This window comes from Hemicordylus capensis, chromosome 5 (assembly GCF_027244095.1).
Source record: "Hemicordylus capensis ecotype Gifberg chromosome 5, rHemCap1.1.pri, whole genome shotgun sequence".
In the NCBI taxonomy this organism is placed as follows: Eukaryota; Metazoa; Chordata; class Lepidosauria; order Squamata; family Cordylidae; genus Hemicordylus; species Hemicordylus capensis.
In genome coordinates, this window is record NC_069661.1 from 20,677,788 (window position 1) to 20,697,918 (window position 20,131).

The 20,131-nt window shown below is 46.8% G+C and overlaps 1 protein-coding gene across 13 annotated transcripts in view; it reads left to right on the top strand.

Annotated features, from left to right (window-relative positions):
• Nucleotides 1-20,131, top strand: part of ARHGAP24 (Rho GTPase activating protein 24) — a 552,712-nt gene that overhangs the window by 523,566 nt on the left and 9,015 nt on the right. For all 13 annotated transcript variants that reach the window (XM_053255944.1, XM_053255948.1, XM_053255950.1 and 10 more), the window contains 4 exons: nt 1,916-2,048; nt 4,036-4,109; nt 6,676-6,797; nt 12,112-13,183. In XM_053255944.1, coding sequence (XP_053111919.1) covers nt 1,916-2,048; nt 4,036-4,109; nt 6,676-6,797; nt 12,112-13,183 — 1,401 coding nt within the window. The remainder of the gene's footprint in view (nt 1-1,915; nt 2,049-4,035; nt 4,110-6,675; nt 6,798-12,111; nt 13,184-20,131) is intronic.

The following is a 20,131-nucleotide window of genomic DNA, read 5'->3' on the forward strand; positions in this document are numbered from 1 at the left end:
TATAGGTGTTACCCATAGTTTGAGAAACATACCAGTGAGGATCCAAACTGGCAACCTCTGGCTTGCTAGTCAAGTCATTTCCCTGCTGCTCCATTAGGTGGCTGGGAAATATAAATCTGAAGCCCTGGAGAGCCACTGCCAGTCAGTGTAGGCAATACTGAGCTTGATGGGCCAGTGATTACGCAGGAAAGGCATTTTCCTGTGTAGCCTATGGCAGTCAAAGCCAGCTAGCACCCAGCACATAATTAACTCGTGGGATTTGCTGCTACAGAGTGCGGTGATGGTCACCGGCTTAGATGGCCATAAAAGCAGATTAGACAAATTCATGGAGCAGCAGTTATATAGAACCTCCATGTTCAAAGGCAATATACCATCGGGTGCTGGGAGGCGGCAAGGATGGCCGGGGTGGGGGTGGGGTGTTACTGCTTTCATGCTCTGCTTGTGTGGTATTTCTGGAAGCATCTGGCTGGCAACTGGAGGCAACAGGATGTTTGGCGAGATGGCCCTTGGGTCTGATCCAGCAGGGCTTTGCTTATGCTCTTCTTAGTTCATGTCCCCTGCTAACTGGACAAAGAGGCACCTTTTAATGTGGTGATTCTCTTTAGTTAGCAGGGGGAGAGTAACTGGCCGTATCCAGCCCCAGCACAGTACCTCTAGTGACTGTTGCTGGTGTCTTTCTCATGTTTCTTTTTAGTTTGTGAGCCCTTTGGGGACAGGGAGCCATCTTATTTATTATTTCTCTGTGTAAACCGCCCTGAGCCATTTTTGGAAGGGCGGCATAGAAATTGAATTAATAATAATAATAATAATAATAATAATGTCAGCCAAATCAAAGCAAACCTTAAATAATCTTGCATCCTGAAACTGTTTGGAAACTCTTTGCATAATGAAACTGTCCGGGAAGCGATAATCAACCAGTTGCCATGTTTAGTTTAAGAAGCAGCTGAATGGAGCAATCATTTCTGTGATTGTAGCCACTAGCCAGTAAGGTTCTTGTCACAACCAGGGAGGGCTGCCCTAGCCCGGTTAGAGCTGATCATGGGATGTGCCGGGATTTGTCTCAATCCCAGCACTTCTGTACTGGATATCACAGGTTTTGTACCTGGGTAACCCGGGCTGTCTGGTTGTATGGACACCCGGATTGCTGGCAGCCATTTTGTCCATAGAGACTGAGGGAAGGAGTGCCACGGCTTCAGGGATTTCTACAATGCACCGTGTAAGTGCATTGGGCCTTCTCTGCTGCTGCCCCGAAGCTTTGGAACGTGATCCCTGCTGAAATAAGAGCCTCCCCATCTCTGACAAATTTTAAAAAATCTTTAAAGACACATCTGTTCACCTAGGCTTTTAATTAAATACCGTTTTAACATTGTTTTAAAATATAGTTTTAAGGTTTAAAATTGTTGTAATGTTTTAACTTTTCTGTCATTTATTTATTTATTTTAACTAATGTTTTAATTTCTCTGTCATTATTTGTTTCAACTGATGTTTTGACTTTTCTGTTATTTTTTTCTTGTAAACCGCCCAGAGACGTAAGTTTTGGGCAGTATAAAAATATGTTAAATAAATAAATAAAAATAAATAAGTACCGTGGTGCACAGTGCAATTCCTAGAGGCCAGGCATCCTTCCCTCGGCCTCTCGGCCGCTATGCTGCCCACTCCATCTGGGAGCACAATGCAGTGAGTGGGGCAGCAGCAGCGGCCGTGTGGGGGAAGGTAGAGCCAATCCTGCCTTCCCCCAGCTCTGGGAAACAAAGTTGTGTGAATGACCTGCATGTATGTTTTCATCCATTGATGGCTGTTTTCATCCATTGAATATACTGATTCAGCTTTCCTAGACAATCCTGGATGAGTTCCACAATGGGCAATCACCTCCCACGTGTCTCATGCAGCGGTCTTGTCTCTCTCATCCTCACAGAAATACAGACGTACACACAGTGGCGTCGCTTTTGAAATTGTACCTGCGGGAGCTCCCAGAGCCGGTGATCCCCTACTCCAAATATGAAGATTTTCTCTCCTGTGCCAAGCTGCTCAGCAAGGAAGAGGAGGCGGTGAGTGCGTGCTGCCTCGATTTCTGTGCATGGAATTCCCAGGTGTTTCGTAATCTTTGCATGGGGAGTTTGCATGGATTTAACTCGGTGTTTCTAGACTCTTGCTTTCTCTATTTCTGAGAATGTGATGGACTTGAGGCAGCTGCAGCACCCTTCTCATCTCTCAGAGCCAGTGTGGTGTGGTGGTTAGAGTGTTGGACTAGGACCAGAGAAACCTGAGTTCAAATACCCATTCAGCCATGCAGCTCACTGAGTGACTCTGGGCTGGTCATTCACTCCTCTCTCAGCCTAACCTACCTTGCAGGCCAGGGTTGTTGTGAGGATAAACATAACCATAAACACAGCTCTGGGCTCCTTGGGGGAAGAGCGGGATAGACATGCAAAAATAAATAAATATTATTGGAGAGGACAGGTCTATCAGTGGCCAGTAGTCTTGATTACTATAGGCTACCTCCATGCTCTCCATGAGGAGAGCTGGTCATGGGAGAGGAGAGATGGTCTTGTGGTAGCAAGCATGACTTGTCCCCTTAGCTAAGCAGGGTCTGCCCTGGTTGCATCTGAATGGGAGACTAGAAGTGTGAGCAATGTAAGATATTCCCCTTCAGGGGATGGAGCCGCTCTGGGAAGAGCATCAGAAGGTTCCAAGTTCCCTCTCTGGCAGCATCTCCAAGATAGGGCTGAGAGAGATTCCTGCCTGCAACCTTGGAGAAGCCACTGCCAGTCTGTGAAGACAATACTGAGCTAGATGGACCAAGGGTCTGACTCAGTATATGGCAGTTTCCTGTGTTCCTATGTTCAGAGGCAGGACACCTTTGAACAATGGCATAGTCAGGGCATCAGCGGCCAGTGTTCTCAGAGGCAGCCCTCCCATGGTGGGGCACTCCCTACCTGGTGGCGGCGGCAGGAAGCAGTGATGGTGGAGACAGTGGCCTCCACCCACCCTCAGTGACAATGGCAGCATGCTCCTACCACCCATGCTTCCACCAGCTCTGCCCACCCAGATGACTGAGAATGAAGACTGAGTGCTCACCCTCTTTCCCAGGTGCCTTGAGGTCAGAACCCCAAGTGGCTGGGAAGCAGCAATGGGCCACAAGAGGATGGTTTGCCACCCGGCATGGGCAGCATGGCACGCTGCGGGGAGGAGAAAGCTATCAGGAGTGACTGGCCAGCTGGCCAGCAGGGGCAGCGGGGAGTGGCACTAGGAGGGGATAGGCGAACAAGGCGGCCCCTGAGGCAGGGCGGCATGTGTTCTTGGCACACGTCTGCCCAATTGTAGCCCTTCTTCTGCCTCTGAACATCAGTTTATTCACACACTAGGGCTGTTCTCATGATGATCAGTAGGGCAGCAGAAGCCTCCAAGCCTAATGCCCTGCGTGTTCCCGACTGGCCACCATGAGAATTCAACAAGCAAGGCAGGAGGAAAGCAAAATGCCCTTCTGTGAGCTGAATATGGAGGCAGGGTGCTTTCCCTCCACCTTCACTCTGCAGCGGAGTACAGGTTCTGGGCTTGCCGCCGCTGCCGCTGCCGCCACCCACCTCCACCCCCAGCTCACAGAGGAGCTTCCCGCTCCTCCTGCTTTACTTGGACAATTCTCAGGATGGCCACTCAGGAGCACACATGGCTCCCAAGTTAGGGTTGGACCATCAAGAGAACAGCCCTATGATGTTAGACACACATACCGTAGTACACTTCCTATCCATATCTTGCATTTGAAGGGGCTTGTATCTAGGTTCATTTTTAGCATGAATGCATGAATGCAGCTGTTCACCCTCAAATGTGCACATGTGTACAGACACCTGTATGCATGCACAGTGTAATGTCTGGACAGGGTTTGGGCGGCCATTTGTCCACTTTGTCTTGCAATGTTATAAGCAGCTGCAACCCATCATTATCTGCCGGGAGGGTTTTTAAAGGGATGGTTTCTAAGGGTCCCAGTGCTGCAAATGTTTGGGCATTGATTACCCACCTCCTAAAATCTCCACACAGGGACTGAACGAATTAGTGAAACAAGTGAAGGGTTTGCCGCTTGTCAACTACAACCTGTTGAAGTACATTTGCAGGTAAATATCCTTGCAAGAATCTGGAAGCAGCGGTTATTTCTGTGCCCCAAGATATCACCACCCACACAGCTGAATCTGCTGGCAGTTTTATAAGAAGTAACAACAGACAAGTTAAATGTAACTGATACAATAAGGCCCCAGATTTTACTGGATCCCCTTGCGCTTTTAAGGGCCAATTATTAGAACCCAGTTCATGGCCATTCTGATCATGTGAATGATCAGATGGCATCTCACAAGGCCCTCAAGTATCCCTAAAGACAAAGTGTGCCGTTGAGTCGGTGTCCACAGACTCCTAGCAACCGCAGAGCCCTGTGGTTGTCTTTGGTAGAATACAGGAGGGGTTTACCATTGCCTCCTCCTGCACAGTATGAGATGATGCCTCTCAGCATCTTCCTATATCGCTGATGCCTGATATAGAAGTTTCCCATAGTCTGGGAAACATACCAGCGGAGATTCGAACCGGCAGCCTCTGGCTTGCTAGTCAAGTCATTTCCCCGCTGCGCCATTAGGTGGCTTGCCCAAGTATCCTCACTCTGGGTCCAATGCAGATATGTAGCATGCCTGCTTATCTTGATGCCTTGTCATTCTTTTTTTGCGTAGAAGGAGAAGCAGACTTGCTCTCTGTTGCTCCCTGAGGGCAGGACTAGAACCAACGGATTGAAATGACAAGGAAGCAGATTTAGGCTAGACATTGGGGAGGTTCCTTACTGTAAGAGCTGCTGCTCAGCTCTGTGGAGATGTTGGCTGTTCTTCACGGGAGGTTTTGAGCCGAGGGTTGGACTAGAAGATCTCCGGAGTCCCTTCCAACTCCACAGTTCTGTGATTCTGTGAAAAACTGGAGAATTGATTGGTATCCTTGGTTGACACCAATCAATGAAAAAATTGAGATTTTTCATTGGAGATTTTTTTTAGATCCCCTTTATTTAAAACTCCTTATATTGCTGGCTACCCAATTTGGATTTATAGCCAAACATGGCTGCATTGCCTCTCACACCCCCACCCCCACCCAATAGGAAGCCTTGGAACAATTACTCACTGTTACAAATGCTGCTTATTCTCTTCTAACACTGCTTCTGATTGGCTCTAGCATGCCTCACAAGATCTGAACACCTCATGTAGACACATAAATACAGGGAGAGAACATAAGAACAGCCCAGCTGGATCAGGCCCAAGGCCCATCTAGTCCAGCATCCTGTTTCGCACAGTGGCCCACCAGATGCCGCTGGAAGCCACAGACAGGAGTTGAGGGCGTTCCCTCTCTCCTGCCATTACTCCCCTGCAATTGGGACTCAGAGGCATCCTGCCCCTGAGGCTGGAGGTGGCCCACAGCCCTCTGACTAGTAGCCATTGATAGACCTCTCCTCCATGAAGTCATCCAAACCAAATTTGCATCTATAGCCTCACACAGGATCTAGAATTTAACCTTAGGTTTGTCATCATGGCCATTGGCTTGCAGTCCAGGCTGAGCCTTCTGGACCCCCATGAAAGGTCCCAGCCTCCACCATGCTTGAACTCTCCATGTGGACAGGAAAGCCTGGTTACTTCCTACTCCACTATTGCCCCACTCTGATCACGAGCAGCAATGTTGTGGCCCTGGGAAGTAGCCATGCCGTCCTGCACACCATGTGGTGCTTCCTTACATATGTGATTAAAGCAGCCTGGGGTTAGCGCATGTCACTGTTGCACCTGTACCCTAAAGGGGGCAAGCAGTTGGCTGCAGAAGCATCTTTTCCTCTGGCACAACATAGGGTGGTGCCTTTGTAAGGGAACGTCACCCCAGAAAACTCACAGAGATTTCTCACCTGGCAGTGTCAAACTGTGCTATGGCTAAACTCATGTGGACGCTTCAACTTGTGCTTACCTGGCTTCAGCAAAAACTATCTGCACATTACAGGGCAAAGCTATAAGATGGCGAGGAGCTTCTCACGATCAGCCAAAAGTGGGCTAAGGGAGCCTAGCCCGCTTTTTGCTGATCATCTGTTGCCACGGGAGCTGCGTGGCTCCCCGCAGCAAACCTTCCTCATTCTCCCTCCCCTTAGCATGATCTCTTTTTGATCATGTGTTGCTCTGCACCGTGGAAACACATGAGGAGACCCCCACCTGGAGGCTGAAACAAGTCTCCATGATGCCCCGCGCACTTGCGTGAGGCATCCTGGAACTTCTGGGGGCTGTGCAGCCCCCGATCCCCACAGCCCCCGCCAGCTCCGTGATGGAGCCAGCAGTCACGTGGGTGGCCGATCCAGCTGCCCAGGGCTTCCCTTCTGATAGTCTGCGGGGAGAGCCGACTAAGCCCACTCTCCCCGCAAACCCCCAAAAGGCGAGTCTCACTGATTGTGAGATTCGCCTCGGTATGTCCCTTCCAGTGAAATCTCTAACAGAATTAGCTCTGTTCTGGAGTGTTGACCTTTCTTTTGCCCCCGGCTTTCCCTTTCCCAGTTTTGCTGTTTCTTTCGTAAATAACAGGCAAATCCCACAGAGAACAATCGTAAGAGCCTGTCATTTATATCTGAGTGAGTCCTAACTCTGATTCCCTTATTCTTCTCCTGCCCACGGGACGTCCTAACAGATTCCTGGATGAAGTCCAGTCCTATTCTGGAGTAAACAAAATGAGTGTGCCAAACCTTGCTACTGTATTTGGTCCAAACATCCTGCGTCCAAAAGTGGAAGACCCTCTGACCATCATGGAAGGTGAGTGGTGCGGGGAGAGCCAGACACTAGACTTCTGAGCTGACCCAGCAGTGGCTGTTTATAACAAGACATGACTGTTTACCTGCAGAGGTTTAAAGAACCACTAAGCATGTGGATAAATGCACTGGCTGGCATTCCAATTAATTCTAAAGATCTAGAGATCCGCTTTTTAGTCTTTAGTTTCCTCTTCTGTGGATTTATATCCCTTTTATCAACCAATGATTTATTTTGCTAATTAGAGAGGGAAGAACAGTATGCAAATCAAAGTGTTCTCATTATTGCAGTCACTCATATTTCAGCTACAAAATTATGTGTGCCTGCATTTCCCCATAATCTCCCCATAATCAGGGGAGCGGCCCATAGCTCAGTGGAAGAGCAGCACATGCTCTGCATGCAGAAGGCCCCAGATTCAGTCTCTGGCATATCCAAATAGGGCTGGAAAAGACCTCTGCCTTGAAAGTCTGAAGAGCCAGTGCCACTCAGAATTGACAATGCACAGCTAGATGGAGCAATTGTCTGACTTGGTAGAAGATAATCTTCTGACTTGGTAGAAGACAGCATCATACATTCCTCAGGAGCCTCCATAGCACCACAGAAGAGCATAAGCGTTGCATGCCGAAGATCCCAGGCTCAATCTTGGCCTCTTCAGGGTGTTTCTCACACAGGGCTTTTAGCTCCCCTCTCTTCCAGAATGGAGGTTGTGCATCAGTGCTCCCTCTAACAGGGATCCCCAGAAGTGGTTGACTACAACACTCATAATCCCCAGGCAAAAGCCGTTGCAGCTGGGGATTCTGGGAGTTATAGTCAACAACATCTGGGAATCCCTGTTAGAGGAAAGAGTGGTGTGCATTCACATATCGGCCAGATTTACCCCCAAATCCCCGCAAGCTATCGGAGAGCATTTCACTCATAATTCAGGTTTTTCCTTGTGCGTTAGAGTCTAACTCAATTTATAGCTGGGGTTAAAAAAAAATCCACTTTTTGTTTCAATTTTGGGGGCAACTTAGAACTGGCAGTAAACTCGCGGCAAAGCTGCTATGTGAGAAATGCCCAGCTAGGGCCTGGAAAGACCCCTGCTGGAAAACCCAGAGAGCTGTTGGCAGTCAGTGGAGAGAAGAGTGAGCTAGATGGACAAATGGTAGAAGGCGGCTTTATATATTCTTATTGTTGGAGATGGAGTTCCAGTGCATCAACCTTTTGCACCTATTATCCTAATGACCACTAGGGGCATTTGGAGTAGAAGCAAGCAGTAAGGAGGAGGGGACACACACTGATGGATAGGGGCCCATACTATGGGCCAGCTCTCCTAGAGGAAAGCTGGTCTTGTGGTAGCAAGCATGACTTGTCCCCTTAGCTAAGCAGGGTCCACCCTGGTTGCATATAAAAGGGAGACTTGATGTGTGAGCACTGTAAGATATTCCCCTCAGGGGATGGAGCCGCTCTGGAAAGAGCAGAAGGTTCCAAGTTCCCTCCCTGGCATCTCCAAGATAGGGCTGAGGGAGATTCCTGCCTGCAACCTTGGAGAAGCTGCTGCCATTCTGTGTAGACAATACTGAGCTAGATGGATCTATGGTCTGACTCAGTATACGGAAGCTTCCTATGTTCCTATACTGAGGCCCCCTTTGCCCAAGATCCTTCTGAAACCCTGGGTCTGGCACTGCCCTTTATCCATACTTCACTTCTCATGTAGTGTTTGGGTGGGGTCAGTACAAAGCCATTCTAGAGCTATGACATAGGGAGCTGCCTTCTGCTGAGTGAGGTCCTTGGTCCGTCTAGCTCAGTATTGTCTACACTGATTGGCAGCAGCTTTTCGGTACTTTAGACAGGAGTCTTTCCTAGTGCTACCTACAGAATGATGCCAGGGAATTAACCTGGGACCTTCTGCATGCAAAGCAGGTGTTCTGCCACTGAGCAATGGATGTTCCTGGTGCCCATGTGAAGCTGCCTTATACTGAACTGGACTACTCATCTGCGTAGCCTAGTAGACTCCACACAGCTCATTAGGATTCCAGACAGGGGTCTTTCCCAGAACTGCCAGGAGATGCCCGAAATTGAACCTGGGACCTTCTGCATGCAAAGCGGATGCTCTGCCACTGACCTGTGACCCATCTAGAGTCTTCTGTTGCACCCAAGAGCAGTGGGAGCACCACAAGAGAAACACAAGACAGACAATAGGCTCCATGTGATCCCATCAGTCGGTTATTCGACAAATGCTGAATGCCTATCGTGCTGAAGTCACCTCATGATGTGCCAGCTATGGAGTCCGTGTGAGATACATGAGTCAGACCAACCAAGGAGATTATGAGAAGTCATCACTGCAGAGATCAAGCCATTCTGTGTGTCTCTGTGCTGCTTAGAGGTGCTCCAGGTAAACCTCTTTATTCGCGCGGGTTCCGTTCCTCGCCTAAAATTGCAAGGAACGAAACCATGAATAATGTGACCACGAGTAACGAGGTATTGTGCCTATGGAAAAGAGGCGGTTAGGTTCCTGGATGGGGGAAAAAGGGTGAAGAACAGTAGGGGGGAAATGACTACACCATGCTCTGTGGAGTCTCCTTGTGCCCAGCAATAGCCGCCCAAACCGCAAAATGACAGCCAAAACCATGAAAAGGGGCAAAACCCGATGAAAATCGTGGGGGGGGCTACTGTAACTTGCTCTGCAGGGTCTCCTTGTGCCCAGCGACCCCCCCGCCCCAAGCTGCGGGAAACCACGAGGGGAATGCTTTTAAAAAGAAATGAGCCACAAAATGGCTGCTCCTTGCATCCTACTTACAAAATCTAGGAGCCGCCAATACATGGGTTTTAACTCTTTAATATCACGGATACACGAAAACACAAATGGTGAGTGGCAGCCAAGCTCGAGAATGGCAGTCCAAGTGGCCAATTGAATCTCAGTAGATAGATTTACATAGTTGCAACTGATCAGTAAAACTGGGGACTGTGTGTATAATTTGGTGGATGTTTTGGTGGGTAGTGGATAAACTCAATCAAGAGATTGAATAAGGGTGAAGTGAAAGGGGGGCCACTTGTAAGAACATTTCCCAGTATTTGCCTTTTAAAGCATCTCCACCTCCGGAGCGATTTTTCAATTGCCTTGAAACGGGATGAAATGCTACATCTGTTGAGGGAGATACTGCCCCATGGACACTGCCTCCAGTGGCTGTTGCTGGTATCTATCTTACGTTTCTTCTTTAGCTGGTGAGCCGTTTGGGGACAGGGAGCCATTTTATTTATCTATTTATATCTATGCAAACTGCTTTGGGAACTTTTTGCTGAAAAGCAGTATATAAATATTGGCCATATTCATCGTATTGGTTTGCAGTTGCCTTCAGTGACAGCACGTCGCCAGATCTGATTGGTTGTGTAGCGTGATGTCATCCCATTCACCTGGGATCCTGGATTGGCTGAAAGGAAAACAAAAACCCCATCTGTGGAAGGAACAGAAGATGGCAGGTGGAGGGAATGGCAATGAGCAGGCCAGAAAACAAGTGGAACATACTCTCAACTTAAGGGCTTTCTCGAGGAAATTTCACAGACACCTTTACCTTATGAAAGCAGTACTTTTGACCCGAAAATCTAAGTAGGGGAGTCACTTGGTACAGCCCTGGTGTTTAAGTTGCTCGCAGGTTGCATTTGAAGAAAAGAGCCCATAATATTCAAATCTAACCTTTGCCGAAATGATAGGAGGCAAGTGGGGAATGATTGTTCAAGGGTGCGCAGCATACCTCTGAAAAATGCCTGAAACGGCAGTGTGAGGATAACCCTCCCGACCTCATTACTAGAAGGATCCAGGAGGGAAAAGGTGCTGCGCCAGTACATTGTGCTTGCTGGACTTCGGGTTCCAAAGCCGTGCTCCATAAATCACCAGGAAGGCATGCTGCTTGCGCGCCACGGCCTTCCTCTGAAAGGAGCGCGGCCATTTATTATCCTGCCCTTCTGAGTGAGCCCCCTCCTGACTTCAGGGAGTTTGCTTTGATTTATAACATAAGCAGCAGCCACAGCACATTCTGCATGGAAGGGCTGTGTGGGGCACTCCAGTGGCTGCCCCCAGCCTCATTCCGGAGTAGTTAATGATATTTATCTCAAATTAATTGAACAGCCCTTTCTCATTAGGATATGCCGCTCCAGTTGGCAAACGGAATATTGCAGAAGCAGAAGAAAGAGTGAGCGAGCCTGCTTGGGGTTTCTGAGTCCGACCAACTCCTTGCCATTCCAGCCTCAAGTAATATTGAAGCGAAGCTCATAAATTGTAATTAAATCATTCATCTTCCCACTCTTGGTTTCTTTCCACTCTCCGTGTTCTCTCTGGAGCTGCAGCTTATTACTTTTAGGTATTTGTCTTGTTCTGACATGGCAACCCAAGCCTACCAGCTTTCTGGAATCAACGGGGGATCAAGTGGCAAACCGGCATGTGGACAATGTGGATTGTGGATCGGGGTGGGGGCACTCTATAAGTCTTTGACACACCGCAAGTCAGGTGTGCGGTTGGCTCATCACACGCTTGGCAGCTCAATTTGCATCTGCTTCAGCACTGCAAAGCTGACAAAAGTGCATTGAGTACTGGTCCGGGGTATATTTACACAACACCATAAGGGTCCTGCCAGGGATGCTTACAGCAGTGCTACCATGTGCAAGCTGAATTGGTTGTGTGCAGGCTTACACAATGCACGAAATTCCTAATAGACTGGTTTTTGTCATGTGATCATGCCCGCTGCTACTGACTGCAGTTAGGTGCCAAATGCTAATCTCTGAGCTGTTCAGCACATTGCTAATATCCATAAATGTAAGAAGCAGAGTACAAGAGCCAAAAGCTGATGCTATGTGGAGTGCCTGAAGTGCATGCCATTCCAGAGAACTCAAGCAAGTGAGCCAGGTCATATTTGGTCAAAACCTGCAGACAACACCTCCCTTCATAACCTCACAGCCTCTATGAAGCCTTTGACCTAACCCGCAAGGCCTCATCCCCAGTTTCAAGAAAGCAGCTTGAAAACTGTGAGCTCTACAGATTGAAAGGGCATCTGTGTTTTTCAGTTGTTGTTTTTGGTACTCTGTAAAAGCATTATGTACATTGATGGTACTGTATTAGTTATTATTAATAATATAAATAGGAAGAAACAAATCATGATGAGTGATATTACTCATGAAACAGGAAGTTTATTGTTTTTCACCAGAAAATCAGTCCAGCAGAAGAGAATCACCTCACTACGAGTCTCGCAATAGATAGATGTTAATGCAAACTCTGTGTAACATGCCCTAACACCTTCTTTTCAACAATGGTTTTGGCACATTTAACAGGGACATTTTCTACTTCTAGGTACTGTCGTTGTCCAGCAATTGATGTCTATGATGATAAGCGAACACGAGCTGCTGTTTCCTAAGGATGCAGACCTGCAAAGTGGACAGGAAGTGTGTAATAACAATAATGATGTCCAAAAGAAAATGATCATTGGTCAGCTCCAGAACAAAGAGAACAACAACACCAAGGAGTCACCAGTGAAACGTTGCTCTTGGGATATGCCTGAATCACCTCAAAGAAGCGTGGTTGATAACGGATCTCCTACCGCCCAGCCTGGGAGCAAGTCAAATAGCCCGAGGAACAGCATTCACAAACTGGATGTCACCAGAAGTCCGCCCCTCATGGTGAAAAAGAACCCAGCATTTAATAAAGGCAGTGGTATAGTCACCAATGGGTCCTTCAGCAGCTCTGTGGAGGGCCAAGAGAAAACCTCACCGGCCTTACCCAATGGGACCTTGCAGAGCAGAAGAACATCTGCCCTGAAAGGGCCAGTAACAAAAATGGGCACACACAGTGTGCAGAACGGCGGGGTACGAATGGGCATTTCTAGTACTGACACCCATAGCAACTCTCTGAACAGCCGCACTCAAAGCTGGATGCCCAATGGGTATGTGACATTGAGGGATAACAAGCAGAAGGAGTCGATCAGTGACTCAGGCCAACACCACAGACTCTCGACTTACGACAATGTGCACCAGCAGTTCTCCGTGGTGAATGCGGAAGACAAGCAGAGCGTCGACAGCGCCACTTGGTCCACATCCTCTTGTGAAATATCCCTCCCGGAACATTCCAATTCCTGCCGGTCTTCGACCACCACGTGTCCCGAGCAAGACTTTTATGGGGCCAATTTTGAAGACCCCGTTTTGGATGAGGCCCCTCAAGAGGACCTCTCCAACCAAGGAGATTACGAGAGCAAAGGTGACCGGAGAAGTGTCGGGGGCCGCAGCAGCCGGGCCACCAGCAGCAGTGACAACAGTGAAACGTTTGTGGTCAACAACACAAGCAACCACAGTGCTTTGCACAGCCTCGTGTCCAGTTTAAAGCAGGAAATGGCAAAGCAAAAGCTGGAGTATGAAACAAGGATAAAAAGGTAAGATGTCAGGAGAAGGAGCTTCATCCCAAAGGCATGTCACCATGAGTGGCCTTGTCTAAGGGCACTTATATAAGAACATAGGAAGCCGCCTTATTCTGAGTCCATCAATTCTTATTAATCCATCAAGAGCAGTATATTGAGTCGTAGCAGATCTCCAAGGTTTAAGGTAGGACTCTTTCCCAACACTACCTGGAAATGACAGGGATTGAACCTGGGAGCTTCTGCATGCAAGCAGATGCTCTACCACAAATCTTTATCTTTTTCAGCCCCTGACCAGCAGAAATTAATACAAACAATACACTTCAATATAATAACATAATAAAGTAATTCAAACTATATTAATACTATAAATCTATTACTGAAACAATTAATGGGGGGAGAGTTACCAACTCCTGTTGTATTCTGTAGGCAGTGGCACAGAACTTAGCAACTTTAAGTGATTCGTACTATTGGAATTCTCATCTGGGAGCAAATATGTGACATAGAATTTCTCAGAGCGACTTGGTAAGGTCCGTAATATCAGATTAATTAAGGAGCAATGAATTTCTTGATACAGTTCAGATAGCTCGCAAGAGTGTCTTTTTCTTATCCCACCACAACATGGGGAGATGCTCTCCCACTGAGCTTCGGCCCCAGCCCCTAAGGGTATATATTCCAGCAGGCAGTGCTTGCATATAGCCACCCATCCAAATGCAAACCAAGACAAACCCTGCTTAGCAAAGGGGACGATTTATGCTGGCTACCACGAGACTGGCTCTCCAGTTATAGGAGCGGCACTGTGACTGGAGGAGGAAGACTTTCCGCGCGATGGTACCCGAAGGGCTGATAGGATTAGGTTCCTGCTTATTCAGTCAATACTGCTCAGTCTGATGGATGGTCCCATGCAACTTAAAACATGCAAATCCTTCTGTGCATCCATCCCAGCAGCTCAGCTGTAACAAAGCTCCCATACTGTGTGAAATTGCTCATATTTATTTATATATATTTTATTAATTACATTTATGCCCCACATTTCTCGGACCCGCAGAGCGGCTGACAATTAAAATCTCCGCACCATTGTGATATAATTAGGGACATGTTGGTGTGCGGAGAAACAGTCTTTTCTGCCCCTTGGCAGACAGTGATGTGGTCCAAGTTCCAGGCCGCTGCTGCTGTTGAGCTTGTGGGAGTAGCTGATGGTAAAGATATCGGCTGAATGAATTAGCCCATGTATGTTGGTGATAGAGTCCAAGTTGCTCACAAGAGTGACTTTTCCTATGCCCCCCTATGCGGGGTGGGGAGTCTTTATAAGGGATGTAACTCTTATGAATGAAACTCAAGGGGATTTCTCACCTTGTGGTGAGAAACTGAGCCATGGGAAAATGCTAGTTAAACTCACTTGAATGCTTCAACCCTGTACTCTCTTGGTTTCAGCAAAACATATTTGTACATTACAGGCCAAGCTTTTCTCTCCACACGTATCTTATCACCCAAACCTCTCATCCTCCTCTCTGGATGTCATTTGATGTGAATGTAACGTTAAGTGAAATCCAGTGGACACCTAGAGACTGCAGAAAGAATTCACCAGACCTATTGAAACCAATGGCAACAAAAGCCCTTAGAAGGATCTACACCATTTGCTCAATGTTTTGCTTTAGGTGATATTTCAGTGGGCTACTTCAGATAACAGTGTTTCCTCCCCCCAACCCACCGCAGTGCTTAAGTCCATCTCAATATTCCACTTAGCACCATAGATTGTTGGATTGTGCTGCCTTGGCAATTGTTACACTCACACAAATCAAAGATGTGTCATGGCACAGGAATTCAAACAGCATCACCAGCAAAGATATCTTTATCATGCCATCCAAAAAGTCACAAAGTGATAAGAAGTGCTTGAGTTCACCAGAACTCTTCTTCAAGCTGGATCTTAAGGACCACCAAGTTTTCTTCACCTCTGTTATCTTCCTTTATAAAAGCACAGAGCACAGTTGGAGGGGACAAGTCCCTTATATATGGGGATTTTGTTGATTGGCTTGGGTTTCTTTTTTTAAAAAACTGAGCTGAAATATCCCCTCCACACACACCGCTGCCACCACCATTTCATTGCCCTCAGGGGTGCAAAAACCAGATGAACTTACTGCTGGAAGAGTCTTTGCCAGAGTACTGGCCAGCTTTTAGTTCATGTCTCCTTCGGAATGGAGGTGTGCATTCACGTATCGGCCAAATTTTCCTCAGAAGCCCCTGCAAACTATCAGGGGGCACTTCACACACTTCAGGTTTTTCATCGCACGTTAAGAGTGTAGCCTGATTTATATCCGAGGTAAAAAAAGAGGTTAAAAAATCCACTTTTTGTACTAATTTTAGGGGGCAACTTAGAACTCGCAGTAAAGCCTTGCAGAAAACCCACGGTAAAGCCTGCTGTCTGGGAAGTCCCCAGGCAGCTACAGGCAAGCAACAACCATTTGTCTACCCGTAAGCCCATTTGCACAATGCTACATCAACATGGACAACTGTGGAGAGAAGACTTCTGGAAATTATTATTATTTCTCGTTTACACAGTCAGACAGGTGTTATTGACTGGTTTGTTTTATCCAGACACCAAATCCTTCCCAAGGACTTCTTCTTCTTCTTCTTCTTCTTCTTCTTCTTCTTCTTCTTATTATTATTATTATTATTATTATTATTATTTCCAAATATTGCAATTCCAAATAATATTGCAATTCCAAATAATTTTGCAATTCCAAATTCCAGTTTTGCAATTCCAATTTTTGCAATTCCAAATAATAATAATTTGCAATAACACCATAGGGGCCACAGAAATCACCATCAGCCAACTACAAAAAACAACTTTACAGGGAACAGCCTACATTTTGCGGTGATACCTATAACAACAACAATACTGATAACAGAATTCTGGCATCCCAGGTCATTGGGAAGGAATCGATGTCTGGATAAAACAAACCAGTCAATAACACGTGTTTGGCTGTGCAAGCAAATAATAATAAGTGACTGCCAGAAGCCATCAGGAGAACCACTACTGTTTTGGAAAAATAGAACTCATTTGAAAATTACCGTAGAAGTAGATCTGATAGAATTAAGAGGTATTGAAGGGTTTCAAGATAAATCAAAGTGATATGGACGGGGGCAGGGAATTTGTAATCTTTCTTATAAAGCTCTAGGGGAGTGGCTTACCACTGTTTGATGATGGTGATAGTTTATACCTTCGCAGTTGGGTGGTGGCAGTACTAGCCAAAATGTAGTGTTATTCTGGGGGGAATTCTGGAAATAAAATATGGCAGCTTTCAATAGGCTAAGAAATTTCCGACTTTCTCAGACCTGCCTGAGAAATTGTTGTTGTTATTATTATTATTATTATTATTACATTTTATATCCTGCTCTTCCTCCAAGGAGCCCAGAGCGGTGTACTACATACTTAAGTTTCTCTTTCACAACAAGCCTGTGAAGTAGGCTAAGCTGAGAGAGAAGTGACTGGCCCAGAGTCACCCAGCTAGTATCATGGCTGAATGGGGGTTTGAACTCAGGTCTCCCCGGTCCCCATTTTTGCCACCTGAAAATATAGGGCATAAAATGGGAGGACTATTTTGGACATGAAAGAATATAGTGGAGAAAATAGGACAGACTTTTTGCTTCAGCACTATGCAAAACAGGCAGTGAGTGCAGATGAGCAGGAAGCCATTTTGAAGCCCTTTCATCTCCCCCAACTCTTTTGGGAGAACATTCAGCTCAGGTCTAGTTTTGTTTTCATGTAACAGCCTGTCTGAAGAAGAAGACTGCAGAATTGACACTTGTTCACCACTTTTTGACTTTGTAGTTGGTTCTTTAAAGATATTATGTTATTGTTCATATTGGGACTCCCTCCCCCCCACCACCCACAATACACCAGCACAGCATCTTTTGCCTGCATAAGAATATGTTGCTCCCATCTGCTTAAATCCAAATAATCCCATTTAAATCTTTTATGGATTGGGCTGATCTTATTCCCTTCCGGATAAAAACAACCTCACATTATTTGCTAGTCAGGTGAGCTAATATCATTACACTGGGGCCTTTCACTCAGATCCTGAGGAGAAAAAAAATCATTTAAATTATATGTGCTCTGACATGAAGAGTTGCATTAACAATGAGGAAGGAAAAAAGGTCAGAAGACATTTTGGCACTTGGTTTAATTTATCTCTTAGGGGATTATATGTCACTCACATCTTTCCTTCTGCCACCAAGTGATCTAAAGATTCTACTGTAAATGCTACCCAATATAACAAAATTTATTTCACACTCTGTGCCAGGGGACAGAGCCAAAGACATGCAAAAAGGGAAAATGTAGTTCTCAGCAACTGCAGATAGAAAAGTTCCTCTGCAAGGGCTAATGTTTCAGATTCACAGCATGGATTTTAATGAGCTCGGGAGACTTTGATTCCATTACAGGGAATTGCAAATGTGCCTTAGCATTTCACAGCCCTGAGCCAGTTCACTAGAGGACAAAGAGGCTGTGTGCACGAGCAGTCAAACTCTGGCTAGGGTAGCCCAGTCTGGGTTTGTCTGCCAATGAGCACCACCAGGATTGAGCCCGATCCTGGTGCTGACCTCGTGGGTAGCCCAACTTTTGACCCCCAGCCTTTAGCCAGGGTTTAAGGGCGTGGGTGCACCTTTAGCCCCAGCACTAGGGCCATGTATGTGTGACACAGAGTTGGGTGCCTAGAGCACCTGACTGCCGGGTGAAGCCCGCCCCCCCTGCACCATGCTCATTGCATGGTGCATTATGGGATTCCTGGAGGCTGAGAAAATGTGTCCTGGTCTCCACTGATCCACGGTGCCGGGAGCAGTGTGGATTGTGTGGGTGCACGGCAGTGCGCTTAAGAATTCAGCCACCATTGTCAGGGTGGAAGATAAGTTCATCCCTGCCTTCCCCCACCGCCCATGTAAATAGCCTTAAAGACTAGTATAAGAAGTCATATTTTAAAAAAATATTTACCATGAATCTCACAATGTTGGGGGAGTTATAAGAATTTTGCACTTATGAAATCCTGATTGATTTAAAACAAAACAAAATGTTAGCCTCACTGTTGTGGTGGAAAATACCTTAGAATGCTTCAGCCATAAGCTGACATAATGTGCTAGGTAGGTGTGTACACAAAACCAGAACACCTGTTTTGGTTTGAGTAGAACCGGACTTGAACTGAACCGGGTCTGGTCCACTTTTGTGCACACTAGAGCCGGGCCCGGTTCAGCTCAAGTTCAAATTGGTCCAGGCCTGGCTCGGGAGGGGGAAAAAATATTTAAACAAAAACAATGGCAGACTTACTGCCATTGTGGGGTCTTGGGTGCTGCTGTGACCATGGGGGGGGGGGATGTCTCCTGAGGTTCCCCCTCCCCCTGCTGGCCTTCCCCAGTCTCAAATGGCCTGTTTCAGCCCATTCCAGGGCCTCTGTGCACTGGCGACAGCCATTTTGGAGGCTGCCACACATGTGCACTGGCCATTTGCGAGGTCAGCCATTTATGTGACTTAGCCATGTAGATGGCCAATGTGCATGTGCGGTGTCCTAAAAAATGGCCAACACCAGCCCAGTTTGAAACCTGGGGGAGGGAAAACCTCAGAAGACCTCTCCCCGCATACGTGGCAGCACCCCACAAGGTCCCACAATGGAGGCAAGTCTGCCATTTTTTCATATATATATATATATATATATATATATATATATATATATATATATATACACACACACACACACACACACACACACACACACACACACACACCAGACTGGCCCTGAACCAGCCCAGGGGTTTCGGCTCAACCTCAAGCCGAACTAGGCCTGGTCTGGCTCAAGGACAAGCCCTGAAGTGCAAGCCGGCTCGGACTCAAGTCAGCTCGCATATCCCTAGTGCTAGGGGATACAGGTGGCTTGAGCAGTATGACACCCATTATTACTATTGGGTGTTGTGTCATGCAGCTATGTGCATGGAGTGCTTCTGGTGGAGCACTGCCACCCTGCAGCGCAGCCCCATTGGTGGTGCTTACATGCATGCGTGCGCATGTGCAGTGTGTAAGCCTTTCACATATCCCTGTGAAGTATGTCAGCCATTATATTTATTTATGGCATTTCTATCTTTCCCCTTTCCAAAGAGCTCAAGATTGTGTACTGGGTCCCCCATTTTATCCTCAACAACCCTGTGAAGTGGGCTAGGCTGATAGAAAGTGACTGGCCCAAGATCAGCCAGTGAGCTTCTTGCCTGGGTGAGAATTGGAACCGAGGTCTCCCTGATTTAAGACAATCTACTACAGCAAATTGGCTCTCCCAGTATACAAAATAAAAACAATTTACATATACAAAAGCTGCCATTTGGTCACACTGGATTTCTATTCCTATATGCAATCCCATCCAGCAAGAGGCAAGACTAACCAGACTTAGAGGAGGCAATGGCTCTTTTGGTGAGCAAGAAAGGTGGCAAGAAGGAAAGAACCTGAGTGCACCAAATGTGTGGTCGCTCTTTGAATGAGTTGCTGTTTTCTCGTGGAGAGAGTTTATCCCAGTGAAAAGATCCCAGAAGGAAAGCCAGACAGGCTTCAATGAGAATTATCTATCTATCTATCTATCTATCTATCTATCTATCTATCTATCTATCTATCTATCTATCTATCTCTATTTGATACGTTTATTTATCTCAGTGTCCCCAACCTGCTTGAGATTTGGGTGCTGCCGTACAAGGAAGTCAACATGGCAGGCAGATTCTTTCAACCATGATAGCCATCCTCTGGCTGAAGCATTTCAAGTCCAAGGCAGATTGTGGTGTAGATCAGGAGTGAGTAGGCCAGTTTTGGTATTTTTTTCTAGACCCCAAGGTCCACCAGGTGGAAATTTGTGGCTCAGGTGGAGCAAAGCGAGATCCAAAATTGTGGATCCAGGGGTCAATTCATTCCTTTCCAAAAGCAGCTGGGGGGAAATTTGG